The following is a 25,503-nucleotide window of genomic DNA, read 5'->3' as shown; positions in this document are numbered from 1 at the left end:
AACCAAGACCAGTTTTATCAAAGTAGGTGTCTGTATTAACATGAATCATCGAGCTTTTCTCTGCTAGAATAAAGCTTTTCAAGTTGTTACTTGCACTGAGTTAGTTCACCTTTCACAATAGTATTGTACTTATGAAGTTCTTCATGATCTTCTTTGAATGTTTCATACTCAGATGTCTTCTTTGCCAAACTTTCTCTTAGATCTGAATTTTCAATCTTCAAATCAAACTTTGCTAGGATCACTCTGCAAACTCAAGTTTAGATTGGTAATCTTCAATTCATGTTTCAAGATCTTGTAATCTATCTTCAATTTTGAATAATCATCATAAGTAGTTTTAGACTCATTTGATTTAGGTTTGGATTTGAGATTTTCAATATTTTCCTTCAATTGTCCAATATATACTTTGGAGTCTTCATATCCATCTTTCAACTTATCTCTTTCTTCAGTAAGGAGATCAATTTGTTCAAGTGCCTCTTCAAGGTTCTTCATCAACTGTTCCATATGCATAGAGATCTTACTCAAGCTGATAAGCCTCTTTTGAGTAATTGCGCTCTAATAACAATTGTTGGAAATAAGAATTACGGGGAGGGGGGTGGGGGGGGGGGGGGGGGGGGGTTGCAGGGTGAATTAGTAATTTGCAAACTTTAGTCGCCAATTGAATATTATTTATTACTTTGAACCACACATAAGAAAGTAAAAAAGTAATTCAGAACAGTAACAGTAACCATGCACAAAGATAACTCATAACACCATATTTTGTTCACTAGAGAAACCCTGGTGGGGATGATACCCACTAGATAATATACTGATATATATATTCCTTGTTAGAGGATGGACCTTGTTAGGAGTCAATGAGCAAATTCAATATAGAGAGTCCCTGTTAGGAGACTTTGAATCCTTGTTAGGAGATTCCAACCTTGTTAGGAGTTGTAGTACACTAGATGCAAGATTAACCGACTGCCCAAACATGTACTTCCAAGTACAAGAATAGCACACTATCCAAACAAGTAAGTAGACTTCTGGTATATAGGTGCTGTAACTTTTCTCCCGATTGATCTCTAACCTTCAGCTCATTCTCGGATCACAAAAATAGCTTCTGAAAACTTCGTATCACTTTCACAAAAGTTGCATGTATATTATCTCCATCTAACTTCGCCAATCATAATATGATGTTAGCAACAAGTTACATACAAAATAATACACTGCTGTAAACCAATTTCATACTTAGACAATTTTCTAGGTACCAAAAGCTAAATATCTTTATTTTCAAGGTTTTCTACAACATGTACATCATGTCTTGGCATAAATGACAACAATTAGATATCTTCATTAGCTAGTTGTCATCACTGTATATTTTTTTATATGCATAATTCAATTCGTATTGTTGGCACAGTTGTGTAGGATAGCACTAGACCAATTACCGAGAAAATCAATGTTTTTATTGTACAATTAGGTGAAAATTATGCATAATTGTTTTGATATGGAAGAAAGCATTTGAATTACTACTTCCATTGGTAGAAGAATAAAAATAGGAAGAGGGAAGAGACGCTATAGAGTTAGAGAGTCAAGGAGATGATGATGAACTTTTGAGATTAGAAGAAGACATGAGGAAGTTGGTAGAGGAGAGTGAACAATAGGTTGTTGTCACTATAGAGTATGTTGTTGATTCATCACCACTGAATCAGAACATATTAACTGAAGATTTGAAAAATGTTGAAAGAAATACCTTAGACACCTCTCTCCCATGCACCAATTTAGTTTTGTTACAAATACAAGATTCTTCACGGATTGACAGTGCATTAACTGTTGCTACACAAGTTACATCTGTAACAATTGTTCCAGAAATAAGTATCGAGCAATAGGGCAAGGCCATCATTGTGCTACCAAAGTCTACACATGCAATTGATGGGCACGTTGTAGAGAAAGGCGAAGCAGTACGATCTGCCCAAGATGTCACGAAGGGAGCAAAGAAGCCAGAACTATCCAAACTGGCAAAGACTGAGAAACCCAAGGAGCAAGAGGCTTTACAAAGCCCATATTTAGAGTGTTGTCCGTACTAATGCATTAACTATTACACCCATTGAATAGGTTACATCAACTAAGGAGGGAGTTCAAGAAAAAGCAAGTACTGCATGATATTAAAAACATTTTTGTAGATGCTTTTGATATTCATGATGTAAATGAGCAAAAGCCAATTTTGGAATAGTTATTGTATATAGTTGAGATAGTAAATTTTGAAGATATAGATTGCAATGAAAAGTGTTAGAAATAGATAATACTGATAAGGGGGGGGGGTGTGGTTGAATTAGTATTCTACAAACTTTTGCCCACAGTGGAATATTGTTAATTACTTTATAACTTGCATATAAAAGTAAATCAATAATCCTAAACAGTAAATATAACTATACACATAGAGAACTGATAATACCATTATATGTTAACTAGGGAAATCGTGGCCGAAGGAAAACCTCGGTGGGGATGATACGCACTAGATGATTCACTAAACAATAGGATCTTGTTAAGAATATTGACCCTGTTAGGGTTCTATGAAGTACATATAGTGTCTTGAGTCCTTGTTAGAGGACTAGGCCTTGTAAGAAGCCTCAACTGTTTGAAGATTGGTTGAAAGCATGAATGTTGATGATATCCCTATGGGGGAGTATCATAAAGATGTTACTACGATGATATGTTACATTCATGACTGATTTTGTCATTAATGTCAACATAGTAGTTTGCTATGGTATCTGACAGAAGAACAATGGAAAGATCAAGTCGGTACGACGACTAGTTGATTATTCTAACTATCTGAGGCTATGGGAGATACTTCTGAGTATCTAGTATATGTAGTTGATGTTGGAAGAAGAAAGCATAAGTCTAGAAGAAATTATGTAAGTTTTGGTGATGCCTGTTTTAGTAAACTTGTTATATCTCTTAGCAGAGTCGTTATTTTGAGAATCGAGGTTCAGGATATGTAGAAGACATGTTTGTGATGACGTAGCTAAGGTTGCTCGTCATGATATTGTGTGTACAAAAAGTTATTCAAGTTGCAAGGTGGAAGATTTATGCTATCACTAAGTGTAACGTGTTTTTAATATGGTCCTATAATAATTTATGTAAGGTTGATTACCTGAACATCCATACATGTATAAGCATGGTAAGTTACATAGAATGTCATGAGATCAATCTTTAAAGTACCTGGAGTGTCCTTATTGACTCCTGCTACTCTCAGGGGAAGTCCATTTGCATTGCTCACGAGCAATTTATCACACAGGTACATCTAGGAATGTCCTCATCGCCTCCTGCATAAATTGAATCCAATATCACAAAATGCCCCCCAAGAAATAATAGTTAAAGTGAAATGAACACATAAAAAATGAGATAGAAAAAGAGGAATCTACCTACCAATAGGCATTGCCATTGCATTTGTGGCAATGCTACCTATTGAGTGAGTTTATTATTTTTTTGTTGTATCAAGATCTCTCTATTTATATAAATACTCACATACATATACACCTATACATACATACATACATATATAGAGATCATAAGGGCACGACAACGAAATACTAGATCTCCATTGATCTCCACCAACGTCCAGAGCTCTCCACCCTCACTCGGAGCTCTCCACTGTCTTTCACTCACAACTTTCCACAATCAATCAAAACAAATGGGGAATGATTAATGTCGTGTTTTCTTTTCTTTTTTTGTTTATAATAAATATACATACATACATACATGAAAACAACAATGCACTTTCTAAGAGTTTACAAATGTTCAAGAAAATTAATATTTTACAAGAAAATGTTGTTGAAACAATACATAAATTGCTTGACATGAGAGGTCCGCAAGTGAGGGTGTTGACCAATCTTGAAAACTTGAATGCTGAAATTGATTTTGATAAGGATATCATGGGAGCCACTGGATAGAATGCAGAAAAGAGTTGCAATAGGTACGATGACATTGGAAACACTGGTTAAATTGGTCTATTTGTTGATTAATTGGGTTGATTACTTCATTATTATATGATCCAATGGTAATGTTAGTTTTACTTTGACATACATGAAAACATTATTATTATTATTCATTTTTATATATACATACATACATGAAAACAACAATGCACTTTCTAAGAGTTTACAATTGTTCAACAAAATTAATGTTTTACAAGAAAATGCGCCTGAAGAACTGTTAGCTCAGAAGCAAGAAAATATTGTTGAAACAATACAAAAATTTCTTGACATGAGAGGTCCACAAGTGAGGGTGTTGACCAATCTTGAAATCTTGAATGGTGAAATAAAAGCTATTGATGATCAAACACCTATGCTAGAGTTGCAACACAATGTGATGTTGATTTTAGATAAGGTAGAGGCAGATATTCAGAAGTTTGATAATCAAAATTTAATTCACAAGAGTGAAGGAGGAGCGGCTTTACAAAGAGACTGCACGACAGACACAACATCTAGACAACATTGAGGATATTATGGGAGCCTCATGATTATGGAATTTACACTGTAGCAACACTTGCTTTTTGAACTCCTCACACACAACTCTTCATTGAAGTTATTCTTCTAGCAGTGAGAATAGCTGCTACAAATTTTTGGGAGCATTCAGAGATGAACCATGTCAAACCATTTTGACCTTGATTTTGGTGCCCCACCCAACAGTATGTACCTTTTAATGATTTGAATTTTCTACATGGTAAGGGATAATGTGCATGGTTCATCTTATTCAATGATAATACACAAATGAAGTTGAAGCTTATTGTTTTGCGAGTTTGAAGTTTTGAGGAATATAAGTGATTATGAGTCCAAAATCAAGGAGATCATTTATCTATTGTTGTTCTTCTACTTAGCGATAAATTTAAAGCTTTTTCAATAACTTAGCAGGGAGCTCATTGAACTATGTGTATTATAATGACCAACAATATTTTTGTTCGTCAAAGAGAAAAAAGACAAATTTCTTGACACATGGTTCTACCAAAAGAAAACCAAAAAAAGAATAGCCAATGTTGCTTTAGATTAGCGTACACAAATAGTACATCTATACTAAAAGATTGAATAAAATTTTAAATCTAAAATTAATCTTACTAGAAAAGCTAAGTAAAAGCCCTTCTCTTTTTAATCGTAAATCATCTTTTTTGTTGTTGTTACGAGATTGTAATTTTGTTGTGTATTTATATCACTTAAATTCAATTATATAATTTACATTTTAGAAATTAAAAAATCTCTGATTATTTATTAGCATTTTTTTATTAATAATTTTTTTTTAAAATTTCTAATTAAAACAGTGTTTAGGTTCACAAATCTTTAAATTTTATTTTCTAGATTATTTGTAGGCCCTAGATTGAGATGCACCACGGTACACATCAGACATTGTAGGGAATTGATCTAACTACTTCAACCTTGGGTCAAGGGATTCTTTGTACCATTTTTGTCGGGTCATCAAAAAAAGTTCACTAAGGAACTATGAATTTGCAAGCAGTCAATCTAAAAAAATGATTTCTTAAAATAATCGATAGTCAAGATCCAATTAAATGAAGAATTACCATGCACCCAAATAAATATAAATAAAACCAAAACTTGGAAATCATAAACCTAACAAAAGGGGAAGAAAGAAAGCAATAGAGAAAAAAATGATTTTAAGCTAATCGCTGAAGAGGCATGTCAAGTATATAGACGTATTTTGTAAAATGTCAATCATGACATTGGTATAGTTGCCACGGAAGTAAAAAAGAAATTTTGGTGAAGAAAAGAAAAAAAATAGAAAGATATGGTGTGGGAAGCAAGTGCCCAAAAAATGACATCACCTCTACCCTCTATTGTTGTCATAAGGACTCCATGTAGACTATCGCTGCATAATCAGTTTTGTAGCACCCATTTTTATAAATAATTTGACAAACAGTCTATAAGATGGAAAACTATGTAAACACCGAAATTCTCACAATTAAATCAAACAAATGTGGATCAAAATAAACAGAAAAATTGAAGTTTAATGAAGTATAAGATGTAGGGGTTTTACATCGCAATTTACTTTCTGAAGTATAATGAAGACTATACTTGCAACTGTTCTTTGATCTTCCTTTTAATGTATGCAGAGGTTGTAAACAAAATATTGATATTTTGCCAGCAAAAGAAAAGTAGACGGTATATTTTCAACCATTCATATATTTTGAGACGGTATATTAAAAAATAAATTGTAGACAAAAATTAGACGAACTTGGATTCACGCCAAGCCATGAAATATTGAGCATTAAAAAAATACAAATCAACTTCAAAATAATCCATATGCAAGTGTGACTGTAGAAACTGGATAAGAAGCCAATATCCACAAAATGATATGTGAGGAACGAAAATAAATGTGAAGCTTCTTATCTAACAACACTTGTTAGTGACAACTCATCAATCGGGCAGTATAGACAAGGCATGTGAACTGTTTGATAGAATGCTACCATGATATTTGTTAAAAAGATTGTCTAAACTTTCATTCAAAAGTCAAACATTGATAGGCATCACGTTGGAACTAGAGGACATCATGCTCACGTGGAATGGAGAAAGTTTGCAGAGGCACCATAGTAAAGTGAGGCATGAATCATTTCTTGCAATGTGTCAATAGAGAGGTCATTCCATAAGATAGATAAAAAGTGGAGTGATAATTACATAGAATACAATAATCGCAGAATATCCACAATATGGAAGCATAGATAAGCACATGAACAATTGGGCAAGAGGCCTCAAGATACTGAAAATTTTGGAATTGATTAGTTTTAAGAGTAATATTCATACAAAATGTGGCTTGTAGAAATACCATATTGTAATGTGGCTTGCAGAAATAACATGGAAAATTGTATTTGATCTTGCTAGATGGGAACAACTAATTGTTTGTTTTATTGTACCTAATTTGATGATAGTTCTACAGGAATTTGTGATCAACCCAACTAATCAGCAACTAGACCCAATTTATTGGCTTATGGCTAGTTTCTTTCTAAAAATATTTGCTATGATGTGTTTTGTAAAATTTCTTGCGAACTTTGCCCTTTTTTCCTAGTTGGCATTATTTTTGTGGAGGATCTTGACGAAAGTCACTTAGCAAGGGTTGAGTGAGTTTTATTGTTTTATTATTTGGATTTTGGAATATGAATGCAGCTAGATCATTTTTCTATTGTGCTAAGATGTAATAAGTACCTTAAAAAAGATCTCTAAATATACATATATAAAAGGAAATATAAAGTGATACTTGTTTAGAAGGAAAAGAATTGAAAATTTACATAGCCCTTAAAGAAAATGGTAGAGCTAGGGCAGGACAACGAAATCACAGAGCCAGAGCACGACGATCACAATGGTATAGCATGGCAACAAAATTTTAGAGCAAGGGCATGACAACAAAATCGCAGAGCAAAGGCATTGCAATGAAATGCAGAGATCACAAGGGAACGACAACTGAATCATAGAGCAAGGGTACGACAACAAATTGCAGAGATCACAGTTCAACAAAATTGTAGACCAAGAGCACAGCAACGAAATGCAAAAATCACAGGAATGAAGGGCATAGCAACGTTCACAACTCCTCACCCTCATTCGGAGCTCTCAACACTCTTTCCGATAGAACTCTCCACAATCAAAACAAATGGGGAATGATTTCTCGTGTTTTTTTTTGTTTATAGTCACGGGGCATCGCAATGACGCCAACATCGGTATTGCAATGGCGTCAAGGACAATTGCAATTTTTTTTTTATGAAAATCAACACAAATTACACCGCCGTGACAAATTGTTGTTGCAGTTTGACCTCAAATGTTGTAGTGCACGCTCATGCCACTTCATAGGATCAATGCACAGGCAGGAGGCATGATTCTGTAAAATGATGCTCAACGGTCTTTAAATAATCTCAAAACCCTTTCCTCATACAAATGAATATTAAATTTTATTTCATCCAAGTAAAACAACATAGATAACAATATGATCATCCAAAAGTCACATGATTAAAACATTTGAACAAAACATGGAAGAATTGAAATTAAGAGAAATTGTAGAATATTCACGATTATTGATTTTATTTATTCCTTCACTAGAACATGATATTGTTCCCATAAACATTCCCAAATTCCTTTGTATATATCCCTGACCATAGATATGGAGGAAATATATATAATAACAATGCCCAATCAGTTATTAACTATTTTCAAAAGATTAGACCCGCAATCTTTACTAATATTTGTTAAACATCATTTACTTACACACATTGTTCTTAAATTCATACAAACCCAATAGATGTCCTTATAAAATACCCCCAATACATAAATTAAATAATATCTCTATCATAAGGTGGAAAACTTCCTGTTATATATCTGCACTTAACTAACAAAACAAAAAATAAAGCCTCTGTAGCAAATAGGAAGTATTCCTATTGCTTAGTGTGGCTACTTCTATAGCATCCTGCAACTCCAAAATATAAAAAAACACAAAACTCCAACTGCTATTACAAATACATAAGAAATAAAATCTTTTGATGATCTCCTACAATGCAAAGCTCAACCTTATAAATGGCTGCAAGAAGTTTCCTAAAGGGTTAAAAGTAGGCCGACAATGAATCAATTAACTTAATTGAGTCATTTGAATACTTAGAAAATATTATAGTCTTCCTGAGCCAAGAATTGCTTTTTCTCAAGTAATTGAAAACTATGATGCTCCAAGGTCTGCTCACTCTACCATCCAACATCTTCAATTGATAGATACTTCCTGCAAACTTGGTATTCTTCGATGGTGCACAACCTCAACTTCCTCTCTTTGGCATTAATGATCTATGGAGGCTCCAACGCAAGTTTTCCCTTGTTGTCAATAGGTGGGAGTTCTTGGGAAACTATGACATGTTGACCAATTGCCATATCAAGGAATGAAACATGAAATACATTGTAAAGACGACTTCCCTTTGGAAGCTCCAATTTATGTGAAACTTTTACTACTCTTTGTACCACTTTATATTGTCCATAGAAGTGAGGCCTCAACTTATTTGAACAAGTTTTCTTCAAGGAAGAATCGTTGTATGATTGTAGTTGGAGGTAGACCAGATCTTCTACTTCAAAACTCCATTCAACCTTTCTCTTATTGACATGCATATTTTTTTGATTCAAGCCAGTTGTAATTTTTTATTGAGAGATTGAAGGATATCGAAGCTCTCCTTGAACTGCCCTTAGCCCTTAGTGTATGAGTGTCACCTAATGAAAGATCCACAAAACATGAAGTCTTATAACCATTAACCGTCCATTATTATAACATACCTATTGACATGTGGTAGGTAGTTCTTTAACAATGCTCCCCAAAGTGAAGCCGACAGATGCACACTTTTTTTGGCAGAGCGATGTAGTTCCTCAATGATGTAGAGGGCTTAGGGTTCCAACAAATAACCACTGCTATTTAAGGTTCTAATCTTGAATCATCCAATGATTCTTGTTTCTTGTCCTTTTCACCAATCTAAGCCTCCAAGACTCTTCTCCCAACTTGCCTCCTAGGTGTAGTTGGTCTGGTGAAGACTTAATCTTTGACTTAAGGCACTAGTCCTACTAGCCCTTCTCTCCCCTAGAACCGTAACCCTCGCTTAGGATCTTGTTCTTCCTCTCCCTTGGAGTCTACTGATGTTGTAGATACCCTCCATGAGCTCACTGACCTTATTTAATACTTCTAGTCACAAGAAAAACCAATGAAAACTTACTTTCTTCGCATAGGGATAATCAGGCCTATTAGCTCCTAGGTCTAGTAACCTTGTTTTGCACCAATACTTCAAATCATTTCAAACAACCCCTCGAGCAACCTTAGGAATCTGAAAGCTATCCTGTAGCATTCCTAGAAAACAAATTTTCAGTGTTTGAAAACTCCCATAACGCTGTTCTCCCTTAAGCCCTAGTTTCTAGGCTATCTTGTAGGCCTCTAGATCAGTCAGTACTAAAAAGCTTCTAGAACTCTTCAAACCTCAAACCAACCTTCCATTCCACTTGTAAATTCAAGGTAGCATCATAGGGCTTCTAGGCACTCTACTGGTTTGACCCAACTTGATCATGGACGTGCTCTGCAACAACTTTTCCAAACTGTCCTAGCTCACTTACTCCTAGCAGTTAGCCTAGGGCTTCATTCCATGGCAAGGTAACCAAACACAAAAGTGCAAAACAAAGCAAAAACACTATATACAATGTCTAACCAATCATCTCACAAGGTTTCAAATATTTTCTAGTGTGGATGATTAGATTAGAGCCATGTGTGTGGAAACAACCTTGTGACGGAAGTTCTTAGTCTAGTCAGCAAGAAAATGCTACAACTTGCAAAACTTGATAACTTCAACCCAATTACTGGAAAACTTAGAAAATTGTCCGTACAGTAGACCCACACGTGCATAATTTGATGGAAAACTTTCTAACCCTTCAAAATATGATCCTCCATACTCATATACCCGAGCATGGGTAGTTACAACCTCAAAAACTACCATTTGCAAGTTTTTGCAAAAATTGCAAAAGTTGTTTGAGCAACTTTGCAACTTTTGAGCAAGTTTTGCTCCTTAGAACTGTTTGGTCAAATGGGTCCACTTAGGACCTATTAAGGTATTCAAAGACTTTAGTTACCCAACCTTAATCATACTTGACCTATTGAGCAACTTTGGGTTGAATGAGCAACTATTGAGCAACCTAGGACCTAGTGAGCAATTTGGCTCGTACATTTGGATTAGTTGCACTCCAAGGACTCTTGGAACTTATTAATTAGACACATTTAAATAACCCCTAACAACTCCAAAACCAAAATTAGGGAGGTGCCCTGCACCACTTAGGCAGCTCTCTAACCACTTATTCACAATTTTTGTGTAAATCTTCCATTTGCAAGTGATAGCTCATTCTCGATGACAACTTTGTACTTGCCAAGTAAAATTTTCGTCCAAAAAGTGTTGAGAAGATAACTATCCCTATTGTAGACTATAATACGTAGAAGACAATGCAAACAAAACTTCTCTTAAAGAAATGACTACTACCTGAGCTACCTGAAATCCTGTGGGAATGAAAAAGAAATGAACATATTTGGTCGAACAATTCACCATGACATAAAAGCCATCCTTTCTTTGTACTTTGGCAAGCCTTGTGATGAAGTCCATCAATATGCATTCTCAGTTTTGCTTGGGTATTGGCAAAGGCTGAATTAACCATGTACGTAAGACATGCTCGAATTGATTTTGTTAGCAAGTGGAACATTTCATCATGAATTGCATGTTATGGGCTAACTGCTATCGTTGTCATTCCACCAAGAGATTGACCTGTCAATTAATGATAAAATCTCTAGACTTATAGAATCCATAAGGGGCAATTAAGGCATGTTGTGAACATCGTGAGGCAAGCTGGTACAATGCCAACAATCCCCATCCTAGTACTACTCGTTACAATTTGTGTAGATTTAAACATGTGACCAAGCTTTGATAATACTTGTTAACTCCTAGGGTTGTTTCACCAAAAGATTAACTTGTCAATATGTGATCCAACCACTATATTTATAGAATCCACAAGAGGCTGTTAAGCCACATTGCACACTTCAAAAGGGAAGCTGGCCCACTGCCAACATGATGTCTCCTGCTTGTTGGACATTTATAATTCCACTATAATTTAGCTCATCATTTGACTCTTGTAGGCTAATAGGGCTTCATAGAGGGTCCATTGAGGGTGGTACCTAGTTAGAGAATGAGTTATTATTCTACTCCAAAGTACAATAGTTTTAGACTTGGCATTTGTATGGATTTTAGGGCTCAGTTTTCTGTTCTTACTTTTATAATAAGTCATAAGATGACTAAATTGTATCGTTAGTATTCTTAGTAAGAAATTCCAATGTGTACATAGTCAAACAAAATTGAGAAATAATGAATATTAGAGATGTCATTGCTAGAAAGTAAAGTCCACTGATATAAGTAGGGGTGGGCGGGTGATACGCGGGTGATACATGTTTCTGACCAACTATGAATATCATTTACAAACCTTAAACTTCCATAGATGAATAAATTGAAAAGTAAAACCATGCACAACATAACGAAACTCATAACACCATAGTTTGTTAACTACGGAAAACTTGGCCAAAGGAAAACCCTGATGGAGATGGTACCCACAAGATTATCCACTAATTGAAAGTATCTTGTGAAAGATATTGACCCTGTTAGTAGTTGCTTATATGCATATAGTGTATATGTCCTTGTTAGAGGACTAGGTCTTGTTAAAGCCTCAACCTTGAGAGGAGGTTTAAGAACAAAATACAAACTGAACCCATGGTCCAAACATGCATATACAAGAAGTTACAAGTTATATAGATAGATACAAAACCTTGATTGTGCTGATCTCTTGAATATCTGATTAGTCCTTTGAAGTTTCTTCCATACAAACTATACTTATAATAGCCTGTCTAATCTGATCATCAATACCATCTGAGTGCTCGCATAATAATGATATCATTATTATATGTGTCAGCCTTAACCTTCTTCATACGTTACCAAATCTCAAAATTAAACTTCGCCATATAACGATCAACATCTAGAATGTTAGCCTACCTTTTCAAGAACTTGTTTTGACTAGTGAAAATAATTCCTTTACCAAAATCCTTATACTTTGTCTGCTGCTCTGTTCTGCGATAATAAGTCTGTTATTGGAAAAAGCAACCAAAACATATGCAAAAGATGTCCAATCCTTTAGTAGCCTTAACAATATCTTCTATGACGTCCGTACAACCTTGCCTTAAGCTCACTAAAGCATATGTGACTTCTGTGAAGCTTGGTGAATGAAATAATCTGCCTTTACTTTGTTATCCTTTCTTATACTTAGATAATTTTTTAAGTATCCGTATGCAAAATTAAATTCTTAATTTTGACGACCTTAATACTGCATTATGTTGCCATTAGTGATAACCGTTAACATACTACCTTAGTCAAGTTGCCATCAGTTATTGATTTTTAATTGCCCTAAATAATAATTATTTATTAAAAGGTAATAATATAAGTTGTAGTTAAATGTTACAACTCGAGGATCAATTCATCATTAAAAATAGAACATTTGAGGAATTAATAAGGAAAGCCAAGTATAATGAAATGTTAAATGGTCATGATCAATCATAACATGACTTCCAAAGAAAAATTGAATACAATCTTGGTATTTTGAAGACTCATTTCGTGTATCTACCGAGCATTGAAGAACAAAGACGACGGTTTTTTGGTATTGGACAGTGCAACTTGTTCATTGTATCAGCTTTCAGAGGTTGTGAGATATTACTTGAAGATTGCTTATCAGTTGGCTTCCTTCACAAGTCAAGATTGTGCTCATTCGAAGCGAATTTCAAAGAGGAAATAATTTGTTTAGGGTTTCAAGCTTAATAGGATTGAAAGTCTACGTTTTTGATATTATCATGATTTCTAGGTTGTTCGATGTGTTTTTAACAACTATTTATTGCAGTAAGGTAGGCGCCAAGGATAGGACGGAGGATTTTATGCAAGGATACAATAATAAATTTAAAAATAAATCTGAAGGGTCTTTGGGAGCATAAGGGATGCATTGGCATCGAGTAGTTATCTTTAGATTATAAGACGATCAAGCCACTGAAAGGATATTTTTTACGATCGGAAGCATAGAAATAATGAGTATATAATTTAATAAGTATGCATAAAGGCTTAGGCATTTCATGAACAAAGATGATATATAATTTCTATAGTTATTTCTCGTTGTGAACATTCAGTGTCAACATTTTTTGATTTACTTGCATTTCTTTTTATGTCAAAAATAAAAATAAAAGGAAAATTCAGAAAAGTCTTCAACAAAACTTTTTTCTATTAGTTATAGAGAGATCAAAAAAAGGAATACACGGTTCACTGAGGATCAAAAAAGACTCATAGCCTCACTCTGAATCTAAAGTAGCAATAATACAACTAGGACAGATCAAATACAACAAGATCCGAACATAAACAACATAAGAACTAGTGCAGAATATCAAAATAAGTATCCACCCATGCGGTCCAACCGAGTGGGCCTTCCATCCAATCAATATTCTTCCGCTCTTGGATCTGGGACAACATAAAGATCTCCTCCTTTCTGGTATTATGATTCCTCCTAATCAACATCCAAGAAATTCAATATCATTGACAAAGATATTTAGGAGTTTTCACACTTCAACACATGATATTTGAGGCCCTTCTAAGTGAACCTCTCATAAATTTGCCTATAGTTTTGGAGGTACCCTAGGCGCCTTGCCATAGGTGAATTGTGAACTTCCTTCAAAATATTCTCCTTCATCTTAAATTTTGGTCCAAATAAATTCTATCCTTGTAAATGATATCATCAACCACCTTGTACTAGTCATCTTGTATCTGACCATCGATTAGCTGGTATGTAAAGTTGTTCTTGGATTACTTGACCAATAGGCGGGCCCTGTAATCTGTCAAAATTATAATAGTGAACATATGGAAGGTCTTCTTGATAGTGCATTAACCTCCAAATTATTTCTCCCCTTCAAATATTCAATGTCAACATTATATGCTTGGATATTTTTCAACAATTTTTTTATGCAAGTCATTCAAGTCCTCCAGGAAATATCTCAGATTATTTTGGTTTGCCTTCACAACAAATTTTGCGCTAAATGATGTATTGTCGAAACTTGGATAATGCTTACATGATGGTGAGCATCTCCTTATCATAGATTGAGTACAAACTCTCAAATGTAATGTGGTGGCAGTCTTGCATTAACAACACTCTAATGCTTTCTTTGGACACATGGTACTCGAGGAAAAACGGTCAATGAAGTTTGGTAGTGCCAATACAGAATATGTACTCATGATTTCTTTTAATCTATAAAATTCTTGTTGTGCATGATCATGTGAATGGAAATTCTCCCTCTGTTCGATTTGTTAGTGACACTCCTAGTTGTGAAAACTATTTCACAAGTTTTCAGTAGTAACTACACAGTTTAAAGAATGCAAACAACTTTGTGAGTGTCATTGGTTTGGGCCAATTATGAATCTCCCAAAGTGTATCTTGATGCACCTAAACACACAGCGTTTTGATGACATGATCCAAGTACAAGAATTTTGCCATTTGAAATTTACACTTGGACCTCTTTAGAAATGAGTGACTCCGTGACTCCTAATATCAAAACCAAATGTCTAACAAGTTCCTCTTATGCCTTGATGTAAATAGTTATACAATTATTTTGTTAAGATGTGGTTCATGTAAGACTAGAAGGTGATTGGAGCATCAGTCAATCCAAGCCTTGATGAATTACTCATAGTCTCTGTAGTGGCAATAAAATTTTATGTTCTGGACAACTTGCTCCCTCATGTGAATATTGTGGTACCTAGAATAATATCAATCTCAGGGAAGTAAACTTCTTTGTGTAGTTCATCAAACAAATTGTTGATCCTAGGAATGGGGTATCTATTCTTATTGCTCTTCTTATTCAACACTTGGTAGTCAATGCAGATTTTGAGAGTCTTGTCCTTCGTGGACACTACAATGGATCCAAAGGGTCGGGGGTTAGGTCCGATCCATTCTTTTTTAAGGAGTTTTTAGATTGTCTTTTGTATATCTTATTTGAGCTGTTATAGTATTAAAGTATTTCTTTATTAATTAAGCCATATTGATTTAATTATTAAGTCACTAATTATCTCTAGTTTACTTAAGCTAAACTTTGGGCATATAATAATTAATTCTTTTATTAATTATTTTCATGCAACCTAGGTTAGTTATCTGTTAGGGTTTGATCTCCTTTATCAGGACGATCTCTTTTTGTAATATTTATCCACTTTTGATTATATAAATTTCTCTTTTTGCTCTTTAAGAATGTCTCATCTATGGATCTGGAAATTCTAGCCTCCATAGCTTTTGCTTCTCTCTTTTTGTGACAGGTATTTGCATGCAGATGATTCTTGGGAGTTGTGGGGTTGATATTTCATCAACTACAACATGGTATCAGAGCTTCAAATCTTCATTCCCCTATTCTGCTTTTGAGAAGATTGGCTTGACTAATTTTTGGGTCATTTTGAGCCCAAATTGTTGGAATATGAGGCAAACAAATTTGCTACCAAATTGGGCACGTTTCTCAAGGCTGTGATTTTCTAGATTTTGGCACGAAAATCAAGATTTTTTGGTAAGGAAATCAACTTTTTGGCATGAAAATTAGGATTTTTTTTGGTATAGAACAAACATGCTTCTTGAGGTGATTTTGGTATTGTTTTGTCACGTTTCTCGAGGTCATATTGGTACATAACCGTCCTACTTCTCGAGGTGATTTTGGTATGAAATTATCATGCTTCCCAAGACAATGTCTTGTAAGAATATCACGCTCCCTAATGTAATTTCTAGGACATTTGCAACAATTTCTAAGACCTTTGGCACAGGTCCCGAGGTGGTAATTTTTTCTTTTGCCCTTTTGACTTCTTTTTGATGTACCTGTGATTTTTTGGCCATAACTTGTTCATTTGGACTCCATTTTTCACAAACAAGATATCGTTGGAAAGTTGATTTTGAGTCCATCGTGATGGTGTAGTTTATTTGGACTTTTGATGTTGTTTGGTTGCTAGTTTATGTAGTCAACGTCAGAGGTTCAATTTTGCACTATGGGAGACATATCTTGGGATATTCTATTTTGCAAATTCTGCTCCAGGCGCATCCCATTCTTTTTTTTTTGTTTTTTTCATTCTAGTGGATATCTTGGTTGTTTCAAGTCTGGGGATCGATTTTGTTGCTTCAGATGATTCATCATGGGCTATACTGTTCTTTGTATGAGGCTTATGCCTTTCTTAAATTCTTGTTGAGATCATTTTGTAGCATTTATGCAAACACACTGAGATAAAATTCCACTCTATTGCATTTCAGGATCTTGCACGTCTTTATGTTTTGTTGTACTCGCACTACGTTATAAAAGTGCCTTGGTGGGTTTCATGTTGGCCATATTTGCCATCTTACTTTGTCAAGTGAGTGTTCCTTCCATGACATTAGCCTCATGATGTGTCAATGACATGTCTCATTATAGGTTTTTGTACTTCTTTTGCACTCTTGATGTTCCTGGTTCTTCTTTCTACAGGAGATATTATATTCAGTTTCAGTGTTCATGTTTTACTTCTCAACGTTATAGGGATGTTATGTTTGTTCTATTGTTTTCTTTGTTCGATGGAGTGAGCGATGTATTCAGTATTTGATCCTATGTGCTAGGCGATTGTAGTGCCTAGATACCTATGCATTTCGGTGAGGTGAATCATTTACCACATAGACATTCTTTCATTCCCATTTTTGGAGGCCATGAAGACACCTTCCATCTTTGATTGATCAGCTCTTCAGACTTAGTCTTCTCTACTTGGTCATATTGTATACAATGGAGGTTCTTCAGATAAATAGTTTGATAATGTTTGCAGATTCATGCTTCAGTGGTGTTCTTCAGGATCATCTTTTGTTCCTATCATCTGGGACACTCCTTAGTTTGGAGGCATCTTCAATCCTTCACTAGTTCTTTTCAACATTATTTCCATCTCTTTTTGGTGTAGGGTTTTTCCCATGTGGTTTTCTCTATTTCTCCTCTTTTAAGATATTTGATTGTGTTTGGGTACCTCATCAGGCCTTGTTGTCGGGACCCAAATTTACTTCTAGTAGTAGTTTTTAGGGTTTTAGCTACTCCCTAAGTTTATTTTAAGAGGATTTGTTAGAGTAATAAAGTATTTCCTTATTAACTAAATCATATTGTTTTAATTATTAAGTCACTTATTATCTCTGGTTATTTAAGCTAAACTTTGGACATATAATAATTATTTTTTTTATTAATTATTATCATGCAACCTAGGTTAGTTAATTTTCAAGGTTTTGATCTTCTTTATAAAAACAATATCTCTTTGTAATATTCATTCACTTTTGACTATAGCAATTTCTCTTTTCGCTCATCAAGAATGTCTCATTTGTTGATTTGGGAATTCTAGCCTCCATATCTTTTGCCTTTCTCTTTTTCTGATAGGTGTTTGGATGTAGGTGATTTTTTGGAGCTATGGGGTTGATCTTTCATCAACTTCAACATGAACTTCTTAAGACGGTGATAAGACATGGTGATGACAAGATTGGGTCCTTCCTGCAATGCTATGGTGTCCCTAAATACTTTATATGGAGATATACCAAGTGAAATATCTTTGAAGACAAAATTGTATTTCCAACACCACTCAAAGCTCGTTATCATGGTAGTAATCTTGTTGCTTGCTCAAAGATTTGGTTAAGACCAAGTAATGTGCGACCCAAATGATATCATCATGTTTAAAAGGTTCCTCCAATTGTTTGGTTAAAATTATCCTCAACAATTTCATTCCTCTTAGTAAAACCTTCTTGTCATCCACTTCAATTGAGATCTCCAACCTCTTGAAACTTGTTGTGAAATAGTTGAGGGTTTTTCGTCTATTGAATGCCCAATAGGGCATTCGTATCATCCAAATTTGCTAGAAAGAAATCATTCATCACTATGTAGTTTCGCATTGTAATGCTTAGTTGCAGAACCATATTGGTTTGTGGCAATAGATTTCTTCTCCCCTTCTTGAATTTGAGCCCTTCATGTTTCTCGGTACACATACCTCACTAGGTGACGAGTGATGAGTTGATGAAGTTAATAGCGGGCCCACTATCTAACACCACTCTTACTTATTGTCTCTAGAGTGTAATATAAACGCAAAACATATTGCACCTAAGAGTGTTGGCTAGTATCACAATGAGGCCTCTCCTTTGTACCATTGTGGAAATTTTCTCCTTATAGTTCATGTATTCTTTATCATTTTATTTTCCCTGCATCTCAAATTCTTCATTCTCCTCCTCGCTATTGGATACCACCTCAGTGTGGTGGATCTTTCGCTTCTCTAGGCATTGGTGCCCTTGTTCCCATGACTCCTTGTAGTTGTAGCCAAGCTTTCTCCCCCTACCTCCTACCTTTTGGCCTTATCTAATGATGACTTCTTTAGGTTTGATTTGTTCTCTTTCTCTTTTAGCGTGAGGGGTGGTTTGGCATTTTTGTAACTTTTAGAATAAATAGACAATGTATTGATGTTAGGTGCCTTCTTAATCACTTTTGGGAGGGTATTGGGGTTGAACTCTTTGGCCCAATACTTTATGGGTTCCATCAATCCCTTCATGAATGTCACAACAAGTCTCGTTTCCAAGATGTCAGTAACCAACATTGGCTGCCTTTGAAATTCTATGATGTAATTGTCCGCCAGTTTCATTTTCTTTGGTTGAGCCAAGTCCTTGAACTTGAGCTCTAGATCCTTCTCATCAAAATGTTTTGTGAGTCTCTACATTCAATAGGTATATGAAGTGATTCAATCATGGCTAATGGTGAGCATTATATGGTGCCACCATTGATAAGCAACTCCCTCCAAGTGGAGTACTACATATTTGATCACCTCTTCTTCAAGTATCAAGTTAAGGTTGATTAGGTTTATTTTTTCTGTACCCATGGTCGTACTGAGTGAGCAAAAGTAGATAGGTTCAGCTTATCAATCTTTTAGTTGATGCTATGATTGCACAATGTCTCTTACAATATCTTAACCAAAAATCTACATGATCCTTGGAGAGTAACTTTATGCTCCAAATCTGACATTAAACCAATCTTGGTTAAATTGATCTTGCATCTCCAAGAATATAGGATTTGGTTCTCCATACTATTCATTCCTTTGAGAAAACATTGGCATCGAAGGATGTGTTTGGGAATGTTGTGTACTTGACCTATCATTTATAGAATCATCATCGTGCTTATTATGATTCCTATATATCCTTTCTTTCACCAAAAGTTGAAGTGTTTAACTAATAACTTGTTTTTCTTTTGCCAAAGTCTCACCGAGTTTTACTTGTCTTGGCACCAAGGTCTCATTGATTTTTTATTGTCCTCGTGCTAGCTTTTGTATCAATGTCATCATTTCAATGCTTTAAGCCCCCATCTTGTCAACTAATTGAGATCTTGTCCACATCCAACATCTGCCAACTAGCTTGTAAGATCACTAGCTCTGATACCAATGTGATGTACTGCTTCACACCAACATGCACCCACATATGTATAATGTTATTTGTATAGACACAATGTACCCTAGATACTACTCATATATAGCTCATAGCTGAAGTCTCTAGCATGACAAAGTCATTATGTACAATAACTTACATGTAACTTTTAACCCAACCCGTATAAAATTTTCTCTTTCCTATACCCTTGGACAAAATTCCCACACTTCATAATACTTGTTTACATCGTACAACCAACTCTCCTCTTGCATAACCCTATGGTCAATTTAGCATTTCTATACGACAAAGCCTCTTTCCCATTCTTTGACAAAAAGTGTTTGTCGGGGATCACGTGACAACACAAAGATACTAATATTGATATGATTCAATTATATGGATCATACACAAAGCAAATTGAATTGCTAAGAAAATAAAATTTATAAATTTTCTGAATATGATGATGTATCTCGTAATACATTAGATTTTTCTTCAACTAAAGGCCTCCCAAATCCAGACCAATGGGCAGAATAGGGTGACTCCCACCAAAATTGTGAATGCGAGAATAGAGAGGATCTTGCAGTGGTCGAATGACAACAATACAAAATTTCAACTGGAATCCAAACTACATTAGAATTAGAAAGTCTCAATGATCTCCTACAATGTCAAACATGAACTTTTAAAGGGCTCTAAGAAGTTTACTGAAGGGTTGATAGAAGGCGAATAATAATAATTTATTATATTATATTTTATAATTGAATTAATTAGTTCAACGGTCTATAGGATAGTATTAAATTTGGGAATACTTAAATCAAATAATTTAATTGATTCATTTGAATGTTTTGGGAAAATTACAACCAACAACCTATACCCTAATTTTGTAAGTCTTTGCTATGCTTTAACAAATTATTTGCATACTAGGCTCAATTTCTAGATTCCTCTTTGAATACCTTTGATGGTATATCTTCCTTAGGTGGATCTTGGAAGAATAAGATTGTGGCTAGTGTAATCACAATCCCACTGATATTAGAGAAGAACTATTGTTTTATAAAACCATAGAGAATCAAGTTTTGATTAAGTTCACTAATTGCAATACAAACATTTTGCAAAAGCAATTGAAAGACAACCTGGTATATCTCCCTTATATTTGACCTCTCCTTAACAATCATTTGTACCCTCTTGGTATGATGGCTTGAAGATTTACCAATACCGTTATATACCCAACCATGGCATCGAGTAAATCCTTAACAACTAGTCCAAGATCACAAAGATAGTTGTTGTATCATTTCTTATGTGAACATTTTGCAAAAAATGTTGAAAGACAACTTGATAGATCTTCTTAGATTTGACCTTTCCTTAATAGTCAGTTGTACCCACTTTGGTATGAGGGCTCAAAGATTTGCCAATACCATTATGTCTAACCATGGGATTGAGCACTATGTACATTTCTAGTAGCTAGTCCAAGACCACATAGATAATTGTGCCATCCAGACCAACGAAACAAAACAAATTAAATTAAATATTATTTAAATCAATTTAAATATGTTAACTAATTAGACTAATTAAGGGTGTGAGGGTGAACCATTTAAAACAGACATCACTACTTATGATCAATTAATATTATAAATTTCTAATTAAACTGTGTAAAACATTTGAATTTTATTTAATTTACAAATATAAACAAAATCATTTAAATTATTTTTTCCTTATCAATAACATTATGAACTAATTAAAATCAAATATATCTCTTAAAAACTATTGTATTCATACCTTTCTAAAGAAGGAATAAAAAAATATAAACTTTAAGATTTATTTTAACTATAAATAATTAATGTACTAACATTTTGTCTGTCCATAGATGTTACGTGTGGAGGTGGAGAGCTTACGAAAAACAATGATAAATTTTTAAAAAAATTCCAAGTAAGAATTTTATATACCTATGTTTTTTTTTCACGTTTACATGATATGTTGCAACTTTTGTACAAGGAAACTTTGTAACGAATATTCTTCTCGATGACACAGACATATGATTGGTGAAGACTTGGATTCGCTTAGTCTGAAGGAGCTAAAAAATCTTAAGAAGAAAGTCCACTTGTGTAGTACAAAACTGCGCTCGAGAAAGGTTATTCGTATCTCTTCTCAAGTCTAAGAAGTTGTACATTAATTTTCCTTAAAATTGCACAACTTAAGCAGATCATGTTTTGTGCACATTTTTTTTAGTAATTCATTTTTAGAGAGAAAATATAAATAAGGGTACAGAATTATGTATCATAGATCAGTTTCAATGAAAATTGTAATGTCTGAGTTTACGTTTTTGCCTTGCATTGGAGGATAAAATTTTACTTGATTATATCGGTTCTTCAAAAAAGAAGGTATAATGCAATTTTCCTTTGAGCAAATAGGTGTACTTTTGAATCTCTTTGAATGCCGTTTTAAACATAAAACACAATGTTTATTAAATATAAATATAATATAAACATAAATTAATGAAAGATAAAAACAGTGTAAGTATATTTAAGAAATATTTTGATTGAAATATCTTATTAAATATATTTTTTAAATTAATAGATATTTCTAGACTCTCTTTTAGTTTGAAACATTATTTTATTTAAAACAGCTTTAATTTATTGATAGTGATGACAAAATAGTTTATTAAATAAAAGAGAAAGAATTATTCAAATATTAAAGAAATATAAAATAAAAGTGCTAAAGATAGTATTAAAGATTTCTCTAGTATCTAACTGAGCGGTCTAACATGTTGGGCATATCATTAGACAGTTATCCCTTATCCATTATATCCCAATTTACCTTTGACTTAATACCCACTTAACCAATCAATTAGTAACACCATTCCACTCCCTAGAAATGTATGTATGAAAGTCACAGATTCCAAGGGATTGCATAACTTGAGATGACAAATCAATTCATATGGATAAGCAAGTAAAATAAGTAAAATGATAAATAAATTATTCTAGAAATGCCATTGACATAAATGATGAATATTGACACATTATGATAAAAAAAAATTAATATCAAAATTGTCATTGGATTAATGATGAAGTAGCTAGAATTTTTCATGGCTATTAATTAGTAAAGGAAATTATAATATGTAAAGTTTTTAGCTCATAAAGATAATACTTCTACATGTATAAATGTTACGTGACATCCCCTTCTATGGTATGAAGTAATTGATTGGGATCACAATAATCAAGTGATAAATAGCATTCAAAGTGAGGTTGTCAATCACCATTGGTTTTCAAATATAATACAAAGATTAAGATAATGGCAAGTTAATATTTCGAGGGAGGCAAGGGATCTAAAATATATCTTGCTCTTAGGAATAACATGACCTCAATATCCAAGCAAACACCAAAATTTACATGATTCGTATGTATTTGGATGTGTATTCTATAAATTAAACTCTCATATATCAACGCTTGAAGCTTTCCCATCTTGGTATAAAACTTGATTGTGTAAAATAATGTTATTTATTGCTCTTGTTGGTTGCAAACTAACAACAAACTAGTAGAGAAATTAGTAAGTGTGAACACATGAACTGCTTAAATTCCATAAAGAACCCAAAAAATAGAAAATACAATATGCATAAAAGCAATATAAGTGTGTTATTTTATTAATTTAGTAAATAAATCAATAAAACTCACTAAAATCTCATACACAAATGAAATTGGGATTATATTCAGAATCATGTTTATTACAGCTGATCTACCATGTGACCTAAAAGAGTCTTGAGGAAATCGTGACAAAAAAAACCTTTAAATAAAGAATTTTTACTCTTATAAATCTCGTAGGTTGTGAAATTGTTACAAAGAATTTTGTTCTTTGTAAGTGATTTCCCACTCCTATCAAAGGCCCTTTCTCCATTTATGAATGAAATCTTGGTCCAAACATTCTTCAAAACAATTACTAAGTATGGCTAATTCTCTCTTAGGACCTACAAGTGTGTTGTATTTATCTTTAATATGTATGTTTTTTAAGCCCTAAACCATGAGGATTGTCTAGTAGATAAGCTATCATTTACTAAGCACATGATGATTTGACAGGTACCTATAATGTACAAATATCATTACATGATGTTTAATTTTTGTTGTTATCATTCTTTATGTTTAGAAATTTTTCTTCTAGGACTCTTTTCCTTTTTATTAGAAGTATTTCTCAATGTAGACCATGAGGCACTTTCAAATAAATTACTTGATCTTGGGAATTGTATGGCATTTTAAGCTTGACCACTATTCTTCTTGCTTGGCTTTAATTCTCCCTTTCATTTAAACCTAGTTACAATTTTGAGCTTGTGATTAACAATATCACATTTTTATAAAGTTCACAAACTTTTGGTGACCTTGAGAACTAGATTTTTTTCTGTTTTTCTTCATTAAATCTTCACTTCATTAATCTTTTAATACATTCACAAAGTTTGAGAACTCGTAAACCTTACAATATCCATAGTCTTGTTATGGATTGCTTTATATTCTTTATACTTGGTTTTTTTTTTGTTCACTATGCCCCATCTGTTGTAGTTTTAAGATCCATATTACAACTTTTTAAATGTTTGTACGAACCTATGAACTTTACTTATTGAGGAACTCGACAATTCTCTTCTCCTTTTGGTACTTCACAAGTTTCGTGAAATCATAAAGTTTTTTATACTATATACTATATGAACATTCAAATTCTATGTACTTTATTTAGGATCAAGTATGATCTAATGAAGTCATGCTTGTATACTATATGAACATTGAAATTCTATGTACTTTCTTTAGGATCAAGTATGATAATGTAGTCTTATTAATGTAATGGAATGTATAGAAGTCCTGGGATTGAGGCTTGGAGGCAACTCATACTAGGTGCTGTTTAGGAGGAAAGCCAATGTCCCTAACTCTTATTGAAAGTATGATGAAAGTTACATATTAAGTGAAGCTATGGATTTTATAAATGGGTAAGTGCAAGAAGCTGGGTCTCACTTTTGGGCAAAAAGCGGAAGTGTTTTTTTCTATTTTTTCTATTTCTTGTCGATTGATGTCAAAATTTGATGCATTTAGAGATTGAATATAAAATATCTTCAGAAATAAAAATTGTAGTGTTCGGAATTTACTTTTTGAAATATGTAATTTTTTTTGTGTACCTATATGATAGATTTTTATTTGGTATGGATCTTTAAAAACCACTTTTTAAAAATGTTTGTTTTAGAACCATACCACACTCGTGTAGGGACACCATAATTTGACACAAATAACTAATTTTTTGTAAATTCTTTTAAATGAAGTTACTTAACACACCAAAGGTTGATGATAATATTTTTCTTTAATTTTTCATTGAATAATTTTTTTATTATCAATTTTTAATTGACTATAAAGGTAAATTTTAAAACCTCTCGTGTACGGATATCATAATTTGATCAAAATTTTCCCTTTTTCTAAAATTCTTTTGTTTTAATTTCAAAAGAATTGTATGTAGATTGATTACATATAAATTAATTTAAGAAAAA

General features: G+C 33.6%; 1 protein-coding gene across 5 annotated transcripts in view; it reads left to right on the top strand.

Annotated features, from left to right (window-relative positions):
* The window catches only part of LOC149564728 (MADS-box transcription factor 50-like), a 328,681-nt gene that overhangs the window by 172,157 nt on the left and 131,021 nt on the right, over positions 1 to 25,503 (top strand). For 2 of the 5 annotated variants that reach the window (XM_089818283.1, XM_089818284.1), the window contains exon 2: positions 22,023 to 22,122. The exons of 2 other annotated variants lie outside the window; for them this stretch is intronic. In XM_089818283.1, the coding sequence (XP_089674409.1) occupies positions 22,023 to 22,122 (100 nt within the window). Of the gene's footprint in view, positions 1 to 22,022; positions 22,314 to 25,503 lie in introns of those variants that run through there. One more of the 5 variants, XM_089818280.1, reaches the window with a different exon arrangement.

This window comes from Cupressus sempervirens, chromosome 3 (assembly GCF_028749045.1).
Source record: "Cupressus sempervirens isolate cs-2001-9-10 chromosome 3, ASM2874904v1, whole genome shotgun sequence".
Lineage (NCBI taxonomy): Eukaryota > Viridiplantae > Streptophyta > Pinopsida > Cupressales > Cupressaceae > Cupressus > Cupressus sempervirens.
This window is presented reverse-complemented; position numbering and strand designations above follow the sequence as displayed.